This window comes from Hippocampus guttulatus, chromosome 6, assembly GCF_054856545.1.
Source record: "Hippocampus guttulatus isolate MCC_2025c chromosome 6, RoL_Hgut_1.0, whole genome shotgun sequence".
NCBI classification, from domain to species: Eukaryota; Metazoa; Chordata; class Actinopteri; order Syngnathiformes; family Syngnathidae; genus Hippocampus; species Hippocampus guttulatus.
In genome coordinates, this window is record NC_141266.1 from 13,150,733 (window position 1) to 13,167,690 (window position 16,958).

Sequence of the window (16,958 nt, forward strand, 5' to 3'; positions counted from 1 at the left end):
ACATTCGTTTCGCCTATATGCTCAAAATTTATTCTGGATTTTTCCAATTTACGGTCTGTTCAAAATGAGAACTTTGGAGGAGGTTCGGGCCACGCTGGAGATCGCCAAGCTGAAAGAGGAAGATCTGCAGAAAACGATTCACTGTCTGTCTCTGGGAGAGAACGTCTCGTCTGCAGACTACTGCCTGATGGAGCTGGACGACACACTGTGCAAACACATAGAAGCGGGTAACAGGTCTGAACCATATTTGAAAATTCTAGTATAAACATGTAATATGTTTTGTAAGTGTCAGTAGACCTGATAAAGATGTCCTCTTTGGCAGCCTGGTGATCAGAGGGGACAAAAATGAACATGCCGTGCTGTGTAGCAATGACAAAACTTACGATTTGAAGATCGCAGACACGTCCAACATGCTGCTCTTTCTGCCAGGATGCAAAACACCCGATCAGCTCACCAGCACACAGGAGAGCACACATCTCGTTCATGCTCAGGTTATGAGTTTCGAAATTCCATTGTATTTCCATCAGTGGTGGATCTTCAGGGTCATCAATACCTTCTCTACGAACTTATATTTCTTTTTTTTTTTTTGTTTTTCATGAAATTGACAAAATAGAATTTGTCTTGAGTGCACCACTTCTCAGTGCATGTTGCCGTGAGATTGTTAACTGCCCGCGGCCTTCAGAATCAGGATTGCTGTTCAATGTAACTCAAGGTACTGTATATTAGCAACGGGACTGTCTCTTAAAACGATCACATTTCAAATTTGCTTCCCTGGGCCAACTATACGTCCCATAATAACATCGCATTTTCAGGATTCTGATTGGTTGGCCAGAGCAAGCCGAGTTTGACGAGCAGAACCTATGCCTGTAATACATTTACTAATCAATATCTCTGCTAAGTAGGATGTCTTTTAATTTTTTGAATGATGTATGTGGCACAGTTGTGTCCTGTTATACTGTGGGGTTTTAAAAAAGATATATTTTTGATGATTTATATAATTGTGACATGTCACATGGATTAAGTCGGACAAATCCCTATTTAAGGCATAGCCCGCCACTGATCTCCATTGCAATTAAAAGCAATAACGTGGACAATTGCTGAATTGACGATTAATTAGGAATTCCTTGAGTGTTGTGAAATGCGCTTATAAATAAAATGTATTATTATTACTCAAATGTGGCATGGTTACAATATTCCTTGTACGTAGGAGTTTAATAGTCAATAACTATCCGACGCATCCACCAGAGGTCAGTAAAGCCTCTGTGCGGCCGGTCCTCAGGTGTGAATTATACAGGATGTAGTTCATTGAAATTACAGTACCTAAACTGCCCAGTTAATTAATTTTGACACTGTGTCCCATGTAGTTCCAATATTTCCAAATCTCAGAACATCTCCAAAATTCTGCTGGACATGCCTTGCAAATCCTAAGAAAAGTGTACAGAAATGCCCCACCCTTTTGATGTGTAACAGCTAGTTTATATTAAATAAAATGTATTAAAATAGTACCGGTACGTAATAACAGCAAAAAAGAAAATTCCATAAAGTTTGAGAAAGATGATACAAATCAGCATTTAACGTTCAACTCAAGTCTGCTCTTCACTCTTTGCAGATCTGGGGCTTTTGCAACAGCTACTGGGAAGTGAGGAGACAGCGTCCTAAATTGAAGAAGCTGTTGAGAGTTTTAAGGGAGAATCCATATCTAGGACCTCCCTTAGCGGGGCAGCAAGAGAATGCTGAAAACACAGTAACATGCTTTTCCTCCTTGAACTTGCTGCTACTTTATGGCTAATTAGTTACATCACAGGAACACACAATACACACTAGGATCGTATTTTTGATGGACTGTAAATATTTTAAGCACTGGTTATACCCTTTTGTGTAGTACACTATGGACGATCTGCTGGAGACGATTCAAGCCAGTGAAGACGAGCTCAAGAACCACTTGAAGGCCATCCACGCCTGTCAAATAAATGGTTAAGAGACACAATATTAACACATTGTTAAATGAAAAGGTCACTGCCAGTGTTCCGCAACACCGAACAATTTGAAAGCTATTTATTATACCGTGTGTGTTTCTTCAGGCTGTTGGCGTGTGCTCGACTCTGACTATGAGATGAAGTTGCTTGGTCATGTGACTCAGCTGGTGGACTCTGAGTCATGGTCATGCAACAAGGTTCCACTTCAAACCAGTCTGGAGGAGTTAGGCCCACTTGAGCCCAGGTCAGTGTCAACCGTCACTCAACAACTCAACTTTATTTAGATAGCACTTTCAAAACAACCATTGCTGCATACAAAGTACTGTATGTTAAGTAAAAATCAGCCATATAAAAATAGCGAAACATGAAGACAATTGAGGCAATAAATTGATAGCAACATAAAAAGAGGGTACTGCAGCACATTAACAGATTAAAAAAAAAGACTTCCAGTGTCTTCATGTTGTTCACAGAGAGATGATTGAGCACTGTTTAAACAGCTATGGGACACGCTACACTGAAAATGGTGAGTGAAAACATTTTTTGCAATCTGTAGGAATTTCCAAGTAGAGTTTTACATATCCACTTGCCTCCAAACAGACGATGTGTTTTATTCGCTGGATGAGGCTAAAGTTTGTCGGGCCACTGCGCTCATGTTGCTGAAGAATGCCGTTAAGTTCAACCTGAGGGAATTTCAGGAGGTGTGGCAGCAGAGCGTACCAGATGGTATGAGCGCCAGTCTGGACCAGCTCAAGGTTTGCATCTAATCGTCACATTTTCATTGCAAATCAGAAATCAATAGTAGAGCATAATGAGAATGTTGTACCTCCTCTAGAGTGTTGCCCTGGTGGACCGCACCTCCCGCCCTGAGACCATCTGTCTTCTGCAGGTCGAAGATCTCCCAGAGGACACGCTGGAGCGCTTTAATCATCTTTTCACACTGCGAGAGAAATGGACAGAAGACGATATTACGCCATATATAGCGTGGGTATCATCTCTTTTTTTTTTTTTTTTAAATACGCAATTTTAATTTTGACATTTAGAATCACTGCATTCATCCATTTTCCAAACCGCTTATCCTCACAAGGGTTGCAGGGGGACATTAAAATGTTCAATAAAATGTATTTATCACTGAAGAGCAATGGACAATGTTGTGGTATGCTGTGCTTTAGGCACCTACCGGGGCGATGCAACTGAATTTTCGCGCAATCTACGGGTCTGATTTTGGGCGTCCGTGAACAACTTGTTTTGCTATGATTTGAAATTTGTATCTCATATAAACATCGTCACAATGTCGTAAATGTAATGGACAATCATGTCCTGTGAGCTTGCAGAATTTATCTGAATACAATGTGGTTCTGTGGTAGTTGCTGCAAGCAACAGCATTGCACTCCAACAACAAGGAGGAATAAAATGGCAGTGAAAGAAAGAGCTATAATCTCATAATTTATGGCAAAAAAATGTGTTTTCTTTTATCTTTGTCATCACTCAGTGTTTGTTTTTATGTTCTTTATTTTTTTTATTTAACTTGATCCCAAGTCATGTCTTTCCCTCCTGCTTTCCAGGGACCTTTGCCGAGAGAAACAAACCACGGGAGCGCTGTTGACCAAATATGCTCGATCTTCAATGCAAAATGGCGTCAAGGTGTTCAACTCCAGAAGGCCTATTGCAACTTGACATCATTCTCATGCCTTCCATCACTTCTCTGTTTAAAGGTGTTCATAATTATTGATCCTGAGTTTTGGCATTTACAAACCGTTGGGGCGTCTCCAGGTCACTTGAATTTTAACTGTTTGTAGAAATTCATTGTAATACATTTTTGCCATGAATACTTGAGTGACTGTCATCTTTATCCCTCAAAATCAAGTGTACACTTACTGGCTGCTATTTGGGTGACTGTCCACAAGGTGGAGACATGTAAAGAAAAATAAAAGTTGACGGTGTCTCGCAATGGTTACCAGCAGGACCACGTGACTAGTTTGTGGCTTGGTCCGAGAAGTGACTCATGAGTGAAGACGTCATTTGCGCGGAATCGTGGAACGTTGTAGAAGTGACAATTTTAAAGTTTTAACACTTGCATAGATTTATTTTAAAATTACAGTAAGTGCCCTATCTATCTATGTCATAGAGGATATCATGATCAACAATAACATAATGAAAGATACATTGTTATTTCAGAAGTGTTTATCAAACCGTTAGCCCCTCACCTTAATCAGTACCCAAAAAGTAGCTTTCACTTTCACAAAAGTCATTGAACCCTGTTATACAATATTAATTAATATACACAGTATGCAGAATAGCACGTCCTCTGTAGGTTTTCAGCAGTATTACTTTAACATTAAACCTGTCAAGTTAAATACTCAATAGCAATAGTTATCTGAATCAAATAAACTGACACCAATGAGTAAAAAAAAAATCATATCAAACCATGAATGCATTAAATGTAAACTAAGTGAACCGGATTCAAGTCGACTATATGAATTGTCTTGTGCGCATGCGGCTTACTGCAGCTCATGTCAGCACAGATGTGTGACTCACTGTGCTGAACCATCCAGTCTGTTTCCCAACTCACATAATCGTGTGCGTGTGTGTCTGAATCAGCCTATGAGTTCAGCAGACATTGACAAAAAGTGACTTAAGGCCTGCAACAAGTTACAACAACATCCAGTGCACACTCAGAGTTTCCAAAAGGACTTTTGTCTACACTGGTTGACATTGCTGGTGGGAATGATGACTTCGAAATAGATTGGGCAATTGTGTTTTATGCGGCCTTCCGTGGCAAGCCAAAAATTGATCTGATTATGAATTCTTGGCAAACCTTTTTGCCGTTAAAATCTCCATCTTTTATCATTCTGATCACGTCATCAAAAGCTAATTTCACTTATCAGCACTTTCATTGCACAAAATCATCCATCCATTTTCCGATCCACTTAATCCTCACAAGGGTCACGGGGTGTGCCGGAGCCTATCCCAGCTGTCTTCGGGCAGTAGGCGGGGGACACCCTGAACCGGTTGCCAGCCAATCGCAGGGCACACATTGACGAACAACCGTTCACGCTCACACTCACACCTCGGGACAATTTAGAGCGTTCCATTACCCTGGCATGCATGCTTTTGGAATGGGGGCTAGGGGGGGACCGGCGTACCCGGAGAAAACCCATGCAGGCAGGGGGAGAACATGCAAACTCCACACCAGACTACCCTGCACAAAATCATGAAAAGAGTAAAAAGGGAATAATGGTATGGTGATGAATGACCAAAGCAATGGCAGTTTATTTATGATACAAAATAATTCAAGTGCATTTATTTATTTAGTAATGTGTAAAATCTTTCAGAACACATGGAAAACCGGTAATTAGATACAAGTCCCACTTTGTAAAAACATGGAAAAGTTAAAAAAAAATACAAGTATAAAAACCATGGAAAAACCCAAACTATTTTGGTCAAAAAAGCTTTCCTTCGTGCTTGTCATATTTTGGTCTCGCATAATGTGCAATGTTACTTTTTGGTAAGCCTTGATACTCTACCGCAATATCACCGGTGTAAACACGTGTGACGCAGTTGCCGAAAATCCCCGTGTCCCCTCCTCTAAACAACTACCGAGGCAGCATGTCTTCGAGGTCTGCTACTACATAAGCCACCACGGCCCACAAAGCCGAGCAGAGGTCCATATCTCGAGGGTCCTGAACTGTCATGGTATCAGCTTCTGTGTGGTGGAACCAAAAATAGCGACTGTCGGCTACATGGAGGCTGGCACCTGGATGACGGGCAACACATAAAAGAGTTTGTGGGAACTGAAAAGTTAACTTTTCATCTTGTAAAATTAAGTATCTATCTATTTTATACTCTACTGTACCTACAGTGCGGTGAAAACGTATTTATCCCCTTCTCCAATTCTTACATTTTGGAATCAATTCTTAGATTTTTTAGGAGTTTCCTCAACTTAATGTTGAAGATCATCAAACAAATATAATATCAGACAAAGGTAACCCAAGCAAACATAAAATGCTGTTTTTAAAGATTGACTTTATTAAAGGAGAAAAAAATCGATTCAAAGCCAAATGGCCCTATGTGAAAAAGTTCGGGCCCCGTACACCTAATAATTGGTTGGGCCACACTCAGCAGCAACAACTGAAATCAAGCGTTTTCTTTCACTGGCAATGAGTCCCCAGAGATTTGTTGGTCCACTGTTTCTTGCACAATTGATTTGATTCGGTTACACTGGAGAGGTGAATGGCCCTTTTAAGGTCATGCCACAACATTAAAAACAGATTAAAGTCCGGACTTTGACAAAGCCACTCCAATACCTACTTTTTTTTTTTAAGCCATTCAGAAGTAGACCTGCTGGTATGTTTTGGATCGTTATCCTGCTGCAGAACGCAAGTGCACATCAGCTTATCATGAACTCATGTCCGAACATTCGGACTCCGAATCTTCTAGTACAGAGCATAATTCATGGTTCCATCAATCACAGCAAATCGTCCGGGTCCTGAAGTAGCAGTGCATCTTTTCAGGGTGATGCGCATTTGCGTTCTGATTTTGAATGTATTACAAACACATAATCAAATTGCCACATCATGCATATCCATGCACATGATGAAACGAGGGAAAGAGTGCTATGTACAAATGGTGTTGAAACATTTGTACTCTTGTGTCCATGTTTTTGCAGTGGGACCTTCAACCTCTCCCCAAATTGCAGATATGAACTGCATTATGCCAAGAATTCTTCATAATGTTTTGGCAGTGTCTAAGGAATGTTCCTGTATCATTATGGCAACTGCACAATCAGTCACCCCTTTGATCAAATGGTATACAGTAGTTTGAAACTTTTTCCCCCTTTGGCTTGAATTTATTTGACTTATGAGCCATGGCTTTAAACTCCTATTCAGCAATGGATAAAAACCTTCACCAGCTCGCACAATTAATTCTCGTGTGATATTGATAACCATCCATCCCAGTACACATATACATTGTCTACTGCCTATCTTGTTTAGGTTTGCAGGGAAGTTGGAGCCTTTCTCAACTGACTTTAGATGACAAATAGAAGACACCCTGGACTGCTTGCCAGTCAATCACAAGGAACATCAACAGATGTAAAATAATGCGGTTTAGAAGTTTCAAACCAAGTCCCACTCAGCAACCTTTTTTGTTTGTTTGGTCGATTACGGCCCATGATATTCCGTGGCTGTCAAACTGTATTGTCGCTGTATTGTGTGCGTGTGTTAATCTAAACTACAGAAATTTGTGTCGAAAAATACTGGATAAACTTTAAAAATAAAAAAATATATTAAAAATAATTTTTAAAACGCCGTGTCTCAAATACAAGTTTATAAGCATGACATTTGCACTCTCATTTTCACATCATGACACATGTTTACATTCCCATACTTATTTATTCTATAGTTCAAAGATATTTTAAAATTACATTCTGTCAAAAATGACACAGTAGCAATATAGTTTGCCCAATGTGCTGGAACGCTTCACCAACCCATCACTAATTTGGCACTATTTTAAAGCTGACAATAAGGCAAGACACAGAGGAAGTGAACCTCTGGTCACAGCATTTTCAAAGTAATAAAGTATTCCGTCACCCCAAAGCAATTGAGATAGAACACTTCCTATTTCCCCATGTGGTCAGTAACATCCTGCTGATTAAACAGACCTGGTACACCGGCCAGCATCCAAGGAGTGATGTCCGTCCCCTCCCCATGGTTCTCCAGTTTTGTGGTATTGAGAGGAGCTAACAGTTTGACCACCTCCTCCATCACCTGTCGGTACACACACAGACATGGTCTCCTCGGCTCCTCACACTACCACTAAAATACAATTTGCAGACAGAAATAAAAACAGGTTCATGCTTTTCATACTGTCTTGTTTTTTTTTAGCACCTAGTGCTTTCTAGGGTATACAGAATTACAATGTACACTGTATATAAAAATGCTTCTGTGATCTTCTTACCTTTTGTGCTGCAACACTTCCAGTAAACTGCAGAGCCACTGGGCTGAATGTCCCCATGTCGGATTCCATGACCATATCGAAGTTGGATAAATTCACCTGGATGGTAGAGAAAGTTGAAAGGAGAAAACAAACTGCAAAGTGACAAATGTTTAAAAACTTAAAAAGAGCACATCCCAGTTTAAAATCAAGTTTCAAAACTTCAGAGAACACAAAATGGTTTGAGAAATTACCTTCATACATTGCCAGAGCACAAAATATTATATATACTTAAAAGCCTTAAGTGCTTCCCCAATCAGTGTGCTCTTCCACATTAGTGTGCCTTACGTAAGTGAATCATCAGACGTGCTTTGGAAATTACTCCATTTCACCGAATCAATCTGAAAACGATTTATTTCCTAGTCCGACAAATCATGTATCTTTGTTGATCGAGCTGCGCCAGCAATGAATGAATTAGTGACAAGCAGGAAAATGAAATGCCCTTACACTGAAAAGCAGAAGTAACATAACGAACCAGTGTATTCACATTGCATGTCATTTCTGTTTGAGATTTTTTTTGTTTTCAAAGGTAAAATATGCGCCTTGGCTCAATCAAGGTTAAGTAACATTGGAACAAGATCCATCCAGAACTAATGTCACTAATCAAAGCAGTGTGATTGTTGAATTGGATGCTGTAGTTTACATGCAGCTTGTGCAAGGGCTGAGATGAGATTAACCAGATGTGGACAGCAGAACTGTGGACCAATTGTCGGCGCTCTACAGATGCGTTATTGATTTCTATAGTTCTGCTCTCTTTCATTGTGCAGTGCAATTTTTTTCTCTATTCAGAAATGCAACAATGTGTAAGACCTTATGAAGATCGTAGTACTGCTGCGCTCCAACGCCACCCTGCTCTTCACCCGCCCACAGCACTGTGCGCATGGTCCTCCTTGGACGTAAACCTGGAAATGAATGAGGGTCCACATTGAGAAGAACATAACTGTGTACCACATTACAACAAATGTGTCCTTATATGTTTATGCACTAACTTTACATTCCCCCCAAAATTGGCGTATTAATATGTTAAGCCATTGGGTTACTTTAAGATCTAGTATTTTGCCAACAATATAATTTAAAACTAGTAGCATCTAATATGTGTATGTGTGTGTGTGTGTGTATATATATATATATATATATATAGAGAGAGAGAGAGAGAGAGAGAGAGAGAGAGAGAGAGAGAGTGATTTTTTCTCTTTGTTTATAATAAGACTCTCTTTGGAGAGGTTACTACTTTAAATTATTCACCTCATTCCCTCATAAATGACAAAGCATTAATAATTGTCACTTGTAACCTATTTATTCACAGGTCACAAGGGAAAGAAGCACCCATGAATGCATAAAGACAAAAATAAGAAGAAGAAGAATTGAGACATGTTCATAATATAATTTAGGTTTGATTCATTTGTCTAGCGGGTTAGCTCAGGAGTGGAGCAGCGACAGGCTTGTCCAATAATATTCATAGTTGAATACTATTCTTGAATAATTGAATGAGTCAGCTCAAATTTGAGTACAAAAAGGTGAATTCCAATTTAGAAAATTCATAATTCCTGTTTAAAATGGTAAAACATTGAGAATTTACATTAAAGTTTTAAGAATTTGGGGAAAAATATATTTTTGTTTTTGGGGTGGGGGGGGGGGGGGGGGTTATGACCAGTGGTCTAATCAATAACAAAAATAAAATTTATGTTCAAATAATAACAATAATAATACATTTTTTATTTCAAGCGGCTTTCAGAAAACTCAAGGGTAATGAACGGTAAAATAGTGGTTAAAATCACGCCTGGTGAAAACATTCATCCTATATATATATATATATATATATAAATATACAATCACTGTAGTTTCTTTCCACATAAATGTGACGTGAGATGATTGTGCAAGTTTTGGAAGTACTGTTCGTACACTCCTCATTCACAGTGAGACAACTAAATCAAAAGTAATTATTAACGCAGCTTTGTTTACATGCTTTTTTAATTGTTTGGCTTGGCTCACCTAGCTGTTTTATGAGTGACAGGGCTTCCCAGGAAACCATGGCGCCGCCCCCATCATCCATGGCACCCTGGCCCACATCCCAACTGTCCAGGTGACCACTCAATAGGACAACCTAGTGCATATAAATAAAACACATTAAATCCGTGCATCCTGTTGGAAGGAAAAAAAAAGAGTGACAAACACTATTTCCAGTGAAGTTATGTTGAATTCCTGTCAGCAGGATGAGCAGGACAGTGTGTGGACAAACAAAAGTGTGGACCATGACCCTGACACATTGCACCACTTTTAGAGAAAAACCAACAAAAATAGGAACAAAGACCTTGTTTCATAATCAAAAAACAAACAAACTAAATATTGAATCTGAGAGGTCAAACAAAATATATGATCTTGCTGCCATCTAAAATAATGCAAATTGAAATACAGTAATTCCTTCCAGGTTTAATCAGTTATTTTTATAAAACTTTAAGTAACCACACAATTATCAGTTATTTGATAAGCGCACATGTTATCCATACTAAGATTCTTTTTGGGGCAGCGCAGTGGATGACTAGTTAGCGTCCGCCTCACAGTGCAGAGGTGCAGGTTTCGTTTCCGGCTCCGGCCTTCCTGCGTGGAGTTTGCATGGTCTCCCTGTGCCTGCGTGGGTTTTCTCAGGGTACTCTTGTTTCCTCCCACATTCCAAAAACATGCATGGCAGGTTAAAGGAACACTCTAAATTGTCCTTAAGTGTGAGCGCGAATGATTGTTTGTCTATGTGTGCCACCAGTTCAGGGTTCATTTATGGCCAGCCTCAGACTTCAATGAGTCACACGCCTTTGACGGTTGCACATAAATTTCGAGATAACGCAAGGTGGGTGTGTCAGAAGTTGTCATGGGAGATTGTGAATATCATGGGAGTTGCTGGAGACTATCCCATCTGACTTCGGGCATAAGGGCGGACTAACCCCTGAACTGGTTGCCGGTCAGTCATAGGGAACATTTAAAGATGAACAACCACACACACCCACATTCAGACCGTCACTTCGTAGGAAACGATCCCACGCCGCCCACACACAAGTCAGGCAAGTGGACCACTGCACCATCAATGACGTTGAGAAAAAAAATGTCATACACCAGCTGCATATTTATATGTAAGGGATGTTTACAAATTTTACATATTTAGCCATTTCCAGAAGGCTGTAGTACAACTGAGTGTAAAAGGTGTCAATGCTCAGTAGGTAGCGTACAGTGGCGGATGCTGGTCTGTCAAGGAGGGGAAACTCAATTTCGGCCTACATCATAAAATGTGTCCGTTTATTTATACGTGAATTCTACTCTCCGTTCCTTTTTAAGAAAATGATCTGTGACCCTGTGGTGATATAAGTCAGTCTGCAAACACAAGCAACTACAATAATACCCACCAGAAATACAAGATTAATTTGTCGCTAGTCGTTTTCAACAAAGAGAGTGTCGCTTAGATGATTAGAAGAAGTCTCCCGTTCAACTCAGAACAGAATGAGAATTGAAAAATGCTCCCATGGATGCCGACAATGACTCGTCTCGTTTCAAGGATTTGGACTACCCTCTCGACGCCCAGCGTCCGTGCTGCAGACGCTCAGCGTCCACAAAGTTTAAAGCACAGTGAAGATGCGGGAATGAATGAGAAGAGAGTCGTGTCGTAACCAGTAATAACAAGCTGATTCGGAACAAAAGTTGAGCGCGTTGTAGCGCATGTTTAGTCAATGACAAGTACGCACAATTGTATGTACACACATATATTTGATCACTTTTTTTTTGACATTTTAAAGGAAGCTGAGCTTCCCTTGCAGTCTTAGAGCAATCGCCTCTGGTCGAGTAACAGTAAAAGAAATTCTTGTTAGATAATTGACTGAGTGACTCAGCCTCATGCTGAGAGTCATGAAACCTGAAATCACCCCAACATCATTCAGTGAAACTGCAAAAGGGGAAACCCAAAAGCTACAGATGATTCAATTATCGCATGGGTTTCATTTCCCCTTTTTATACTTTATCCATATCTAGCATTTTGGCTCATTGTCATTATCAACATCATGTACATGTATGATGTTTTAACTGTAAACTAGCAGGACTTGGCTTTACTCTATACTAAAAATGATGAAAAGCTGATAGAGAATCATTTCACAAGCACAGAGTATGAATGAATTACCCACTGTGCTTTCAAGTGGCATTTGGATGTATTATGTTTTATGGTAAGCCATAATTCAACATGCAAAATACACTCACCAAACTCTTAATTAAGAAAACATGCAAGTAAGTACAAAAGTAGTGTCAAAAGGTCTGCTTTTACAAAGATAAAAGTATTCAGAGTGAGTTTATTTTGAGATTTGGGTAGAAGCAGCGTGTGTGTTTTTCAAGTTCTACCCGTTTTTTCTCTGTATGCAAGTATGCCATCTCAAAGGATTTGGACATGACGCTTTACTGTACATGTTGGGTCAAGTCGTGGTATGTGATACATGATAAAATGATGATGAAGCAAGGCCACAGTTTATACCAGACAACAGACCAGAACACTTTACCTAGTCGAGTAAACGTTTGTTGTTTTTGGGATATTAATTCACGTGTAAAATGAAATCTATTTTCTGTCGGCAATAGATTAATACAGTAACGACATTGACATTTTCAGGAGACTTCCTCTTATTTAGAAATGACAAGTAATCGCGGGGAATTATGATGAACACAACAAAGGCAGTTTTGTGTTTCACTTCCTGCAGCCAGAACTGGAGGACTGTCCTGTATTCATGAAAAAACAATGTCATGAAAGAAATAGCTTTGGTTTGTTTGTAATGTACAGTATTTAGTTGAATTTAGGTTTGAAAAAATGTGCAAATCTTTGTATTTTTCCTAATCTACATTTTACACAAGGTCTCAATTTTTGGTTTGCATTTCATGTATGAACCTAATTTTATCTCACTTTGTTTCTTATTAACGATGGGGTTATAAACAGTACAGTCGATACTGAACCAGGAAATGTCACATATTTTCTCCCATGTGTGGCCACCAAACGGAGGGAATAAATTATTGAAGTGACATATTAATTTGAATGTACCCCTCCAAGTCGATTTAACATTGAGAAAGCAAGAAGGCATTTGCATACATTTAAATAAACATGGAAGACAGACGGAAGGTGGGTGCTACCTGCCCGGGATGCTGCCAGCCTTTGATCTCAGCTACTGTGTTAAAGGAGTCGGCATCTGGGAGTGTCTTGGCGGCCATTGTGAGTCTGACGGTGATCCGCTGTCCCCTCTGCGCTATACGCCACATCAGCTCAGCATCCTCAATGGTGATGCATGCCGTAGGGATGCGCTTCACACCATCCTGGTAGTCTTGCCAACCTGTGTGAGGACTAAAGAGGTAGAGGCTAAGATCGCGAAAACATTTTGTTTGATAGCAGAGATAGCATATCCATGTCTGCAGGCAGATGGGCACCTATTAATTGAGAAAGGCGTGATGGATCGAATGAGTGTGGCCACGGCTCCAAATTTCGATGCCTCGGAGGCGCCATATTCACGGTATGCCACTGTCAAACCGTAGCTGACAAACGGCTGGTTGAAGACCACAATCCTGCCCTTGGCCTCGCTGGCTCTGCGCTTCAGTTCCTCAAAAGATCCAACAACCAACACCTCTGCTTCAATGCCTTCAGCCAGGGAGGGAAAATAAGGGAAATTAACGCACGTTTAAAATCCACTTTTTTCATCAAAGAGCTTTCCATTTTAAGAAGGCTATTCTGCAGGGTCTCTGTGGAGAGCAGGCCAATCACAGTACACCTCTTACAAACACTTGTTATTAGAAGACCGGTGAATATTTAATAAATCACAAATTCAGCAATGAATAAGAACAGTGACAATTTGAGGAAAGAACAAAGATCAAAGAAAGATCAAAAATCACTTTCCTAAGGAAGTGTGGCTGACCTTCAGGGGGCGTCCCTACACTGCTCCCGAGGCCCAGTATAGCAAGATTCTTGGTCCTTGGCAATGTCATAATTGCAGTTTCCTTTCCTCTAACCCAGTGGGGAATTTTTACTGGTTCTGGTGAAAAAGGCCCAAAGACAGAAACAAACATTTTATAAAAAGACTGCAAAGATTGGTGCCTGCGGGCATGTGATGTTCATGCATTGGGATGGACAGTAACACAGGATTACTCACCAAGATGTACGTCCAAACCATCCTGAGTCATAGCTTTATACATATATCTGATAGCCATTTCCAGGTTGATCGAGCCACTGACGCGGTTCCCGATGGTGTCGGTAAAGTCTGCAAGGCGTGTGTATGAGCGGTTCTGTGCAGCTCCAAACACAGCCAGGTCGATGATCCGTTTGGCCACATCTGCGTAGCCTGCAACCTCTGTGGCCACGTCTTGAGGTCACACATTAACACACACAACAATTGCAGGTTTAAACCATCAATTGTGATTCCCTTACAGCATGGTGTCAAACTAAAGGCTCGGGGTACAGACACTGACCACCACATCTTTCATAACTTTGCTGCTGTCAATTGGGAATTTCTCCATTGCGAGACTAATAAAGGTTTTCTTATCTTATTTCATGTGGCCCACTAAAGCAAATCATGTACTTCTATCTCATGTTTCTGGAGAAATTCTGAACCAACAGTGCATATTGCCTGCATATTGGCATGTATTTCAAGCATATTTGTTATCAATCAATAGTTAAACTATTTTCCTTGACTTTAGATTTCAATAATAGTAGCCAAATTGTTGTGTATATGTAATAATACTGTATGATGAGGCAGTTATACATTTATTTAGTTTTAAAGCCATAACTGTAAAGTGCCTTTATTGGCCTCTTCAGAATAATTCAGTCATCATGAAAATGTAGCAGAATAATGAAACTTTTGATACTGTAAGTGGCCAATCATTTGCACACATATTAGAAACCCGATACTATTATATTGATAACCCTGATTTGTCTCCTTCATTTTTTTTCCATTGGAAGTATGTGATTTTGGTAAGACAGACATTGCCCTGCTCACTACAAGTGATTTTGATCATGTAAATTCTATTTTCTTTATCAAATAAACATTGTGCATGTGTCCCGGAAAGCTTGACATGGCCACTTGTCATAGTGAAATGACGATCGATACATCAGGCGTGAAATCTTTTGTCATCTGCCTACTTCTGAAAATTGGTTTGTGAGCGAGGCGTATAGTGAAGCCTATGTTTCATTCATGTATAACATACACACAGAGTAGTGTAGAAAGTGATAGCTACACAAGTGAAAATGCTTTTATTGTTTATTGCATGCCCCCCCTCCAAAAAAAAACTCTGCTGTGCTATCAAAATATTTACTTAAAGTTGGCCAAACAATATGTGGGTGACGTGTAGAGTTTCCAACTTGCATGGCTATCCCCTTAAAATATGCTTATTTCAGTAATACATGTACATAAAATGAAGTGGGTAAAGTGTGTGAAAGTTTTTTGGGGGGTTTTGGTAGTCGAGGTAATTTGATGAAAGCTTGCCATTTGCGTGTTATCGGTTATGGGTGATGTTTTAATGTATGGGGGACAACAGCACGATTTGCTGTCTTGAAAATAAAATTCTATGAACAGGCCTCATTAAATAGACAACATTTAAAAGTGGGTTTGTGGTACCTTTCCGAGCAGTACTGTTGAATTCATATCTGACCATTGTTGAGCTCTGAGGTCTCCCATCCAGGGATTTCAACATGAAAATACCCACAAGGATGGAGTAGCGGAGAGACAGTTTAACAGCAACCTGTGCCATCTGAGGAAAGATAGTTTGCCACAATGCAATATTAACTATCAAAGTAAAATATGTGCACTGATTTGTAAGAAAACAGCCTGAACAAGCTCTTATTTCCATTAATGGGAGACTTACATTACGTCAGGAAGAGGAACTTCGTCTGACTGACATTAAGTTTAAGGTTTCGCTTTCACTGAGAAGACAAAAGGAAAGTGAAAAGCTACGACTAAATAACACGTTAATTAAAAAAAATCATAAATTAACATTTTGTAATGATACATGTCGAGGTCAGATCCGCAAGATTGAACGAATGAATGGAGGACGACGAGATAACAAATCGGCAAGTTTACAGATTGTAAAATGCGATTGTTTGATGTTAAAACTGAGTGAAAGAACACAAACCCTGCAGGCCAGGACTGCAGAACAGTCGCTTGTGTTTTTGTAGACTGCTTCCGTCTTGAGAATAACCCCAAAGAAGACAGAATAGATGTTTACAACCCGTGTAAGTATTGCCGTGATTTAGTTCGCCAAGCGATTTTTAACTTCCTCTTGAGGCACCTCCAGAATAAAAGTATTGTTTTATGAGCCCTTCGCAGTAAAACGTTCCGCAAATAAATCCATCCATCCAACCATTGTCTGATTTGCTAATCCTTACAAGGGTCGCCAGCGTGCTGAACCCTATCCCAGTTTTCTTCGCGCAGTAGGCGAGGATGCAAATAAATGAAAAACAATTCAAATTCAGAAATGCAGAAAAATTAAAACGAAAAACTGTTCGTCACTTCGTAAAGCACGAAAGACAAATAAAAAAGCGGCACCGGACATTCGGATGCATTCAGAATTGGTCACGAAAACAAACAATGTGTTAAAAGTAAATATATAATTAATATATTATTCCACAATACTGTAAATATTAAACACGCGTTATTTTACACGATATAAACCAATGAGGTTTAAAGATGATGATGATGGTGACATTTAATCCCGTGCCAACATTCTGTGAAAGACGCGTGTTCCTACATTTGTTTGTTATCTATTCATTTGCTGCCTTTGGAGGATAGGGTCGGCTATCATTTGGTCCGTTAACGTTATGCTGGCACTTCTACGTCAAGTTAAATCAATGGTTAAACTTTGCAAGAATATTCAACACGTCAATTATGAACCTCACTCAGCATACCATTGGAGCAACACAGCTTTTGCCTTAGTTCGGTGTCATCATTTATTACAAAATGGACATTTTGTACCCATCATTGGTTTCAATATATGCCC

At 39.8% G+C, this 16,958-nt stretch overlaps 2 protein-coding genes across 2 annotated transcripts; one reads left to right on the top strand and one right to left on the bottom strand.

Moving 5' to 3' along the window:
- The first annotated feature begins 64 nt into the window (after window positions 1-64).
- dscc1 (DNA replication and sister chromatid cohesion 1) lies at window positions 65-3,939 on the top strand. The gene is made up of 9 exons (XM_086113069.1): window positions 65-234; window positions 323-491; window positions 1,610-1,744; window positions 1,883-1,973; window positions 2,082-2,220; window positions 2,447-2,499; window positions 2,574-2,728; window positions 2,809-2,957; window positions 3,539-3,939. The coding sequence occupies exons 1-9, from the start codon at window positions 65-67 to the stop codon at window positions 3,648-3,650; spliced, it is 1,173 nt and encodes a 390-aa protein (XP_085969195.1). The 3' UTR covers window positions 3,651-3,939.
- Window positions 3,940-5,216: 1,277 nt separating this feature from the next.
- Window positions 5,217-16,236, bottom strand: LOC147203574 (carboxypeptidase Q-like). The gene is made up of 12 exons (XM_086113068.1): window positions 16,095-16,236; window positions 15,828-15,885; window positions 15,581-15,713; window positions 14,120-14,329; window positions 13,886-14,002; window positions 13,404-13,611; window positions 13,113-13,320; window positions 9,960-10,071; window positions 8,778-8,869; window positions 7,932-8,027; window positions 7,636-7,741; window positions 5,217-5,730 (listed from the first exon to the last, which is right to left on the bottom strand). Exons 3-12 carry the CDS (start codon window positions 15,711-15,713, stop codon window positions 5,570-5,572), a joined length of 1,443 nt encoding a protein of 480 aa, XP_085969194.1. The 5' UTR covers window positions 15,828-15,885; window positions 16,095-16,236; the 3' UTR covers window positions 5,217-5,569.
- Window positions 16,237-16,958: the final 722 nt, after the last annotated feature.

What these genes read in the sequence shown, in the direction of transcription:
- LOC147203574 (XM_086113068.1), bottom strand. Translation starts at nt 15,713, where the DNA reads ATGGCACAGGTTGCTGTTAAACTGTCTCTCCGCTACTCCATCCTTGTG. An exon ending in TGTAGGGACGCCCCCTGAAG is followed by an intron (nt 13,612 to 13,885) that starts GTCAGCCACACT and finishes CCCTGGCTGAAG; the next exon opens with GCATTGAAGCAGAGGTGTTG. An exon ending in GTCACTCATAAAACAGCTAG is followed by an intron (nt 8,870 to 9,959) that starts GTGAGCCAAGCC and finishes ATTCATTTCCAG; the next exon opens with GTTTACGTCCAAGGAGGACC.
- dscc1 (XM_086113069.1), top strand. Translation starts at nt 65, where the DNA reads ATGAGAACTTTGGAGGAGGTTCGGGCCACGCTGGAGATCGCCAAGCTG. An exon ending in CACATAGAAGCGGGTAACAG is followed by an intron (nt 235 to 322) that starts GTCTGAACCATA and finishes CCTCTTTGGCAG; the next exon opens with CCTGGTGATCAGAGGGGACA. An exon ending in GACACGCTACACTGAAAATG is followed by an intron (nt 2,500 to 2,573) that starts GTGAGTGAAAAC and finishes GCCTCCAAACAG; the next exon opens with ACGATGTGTTTTATTCGCTG.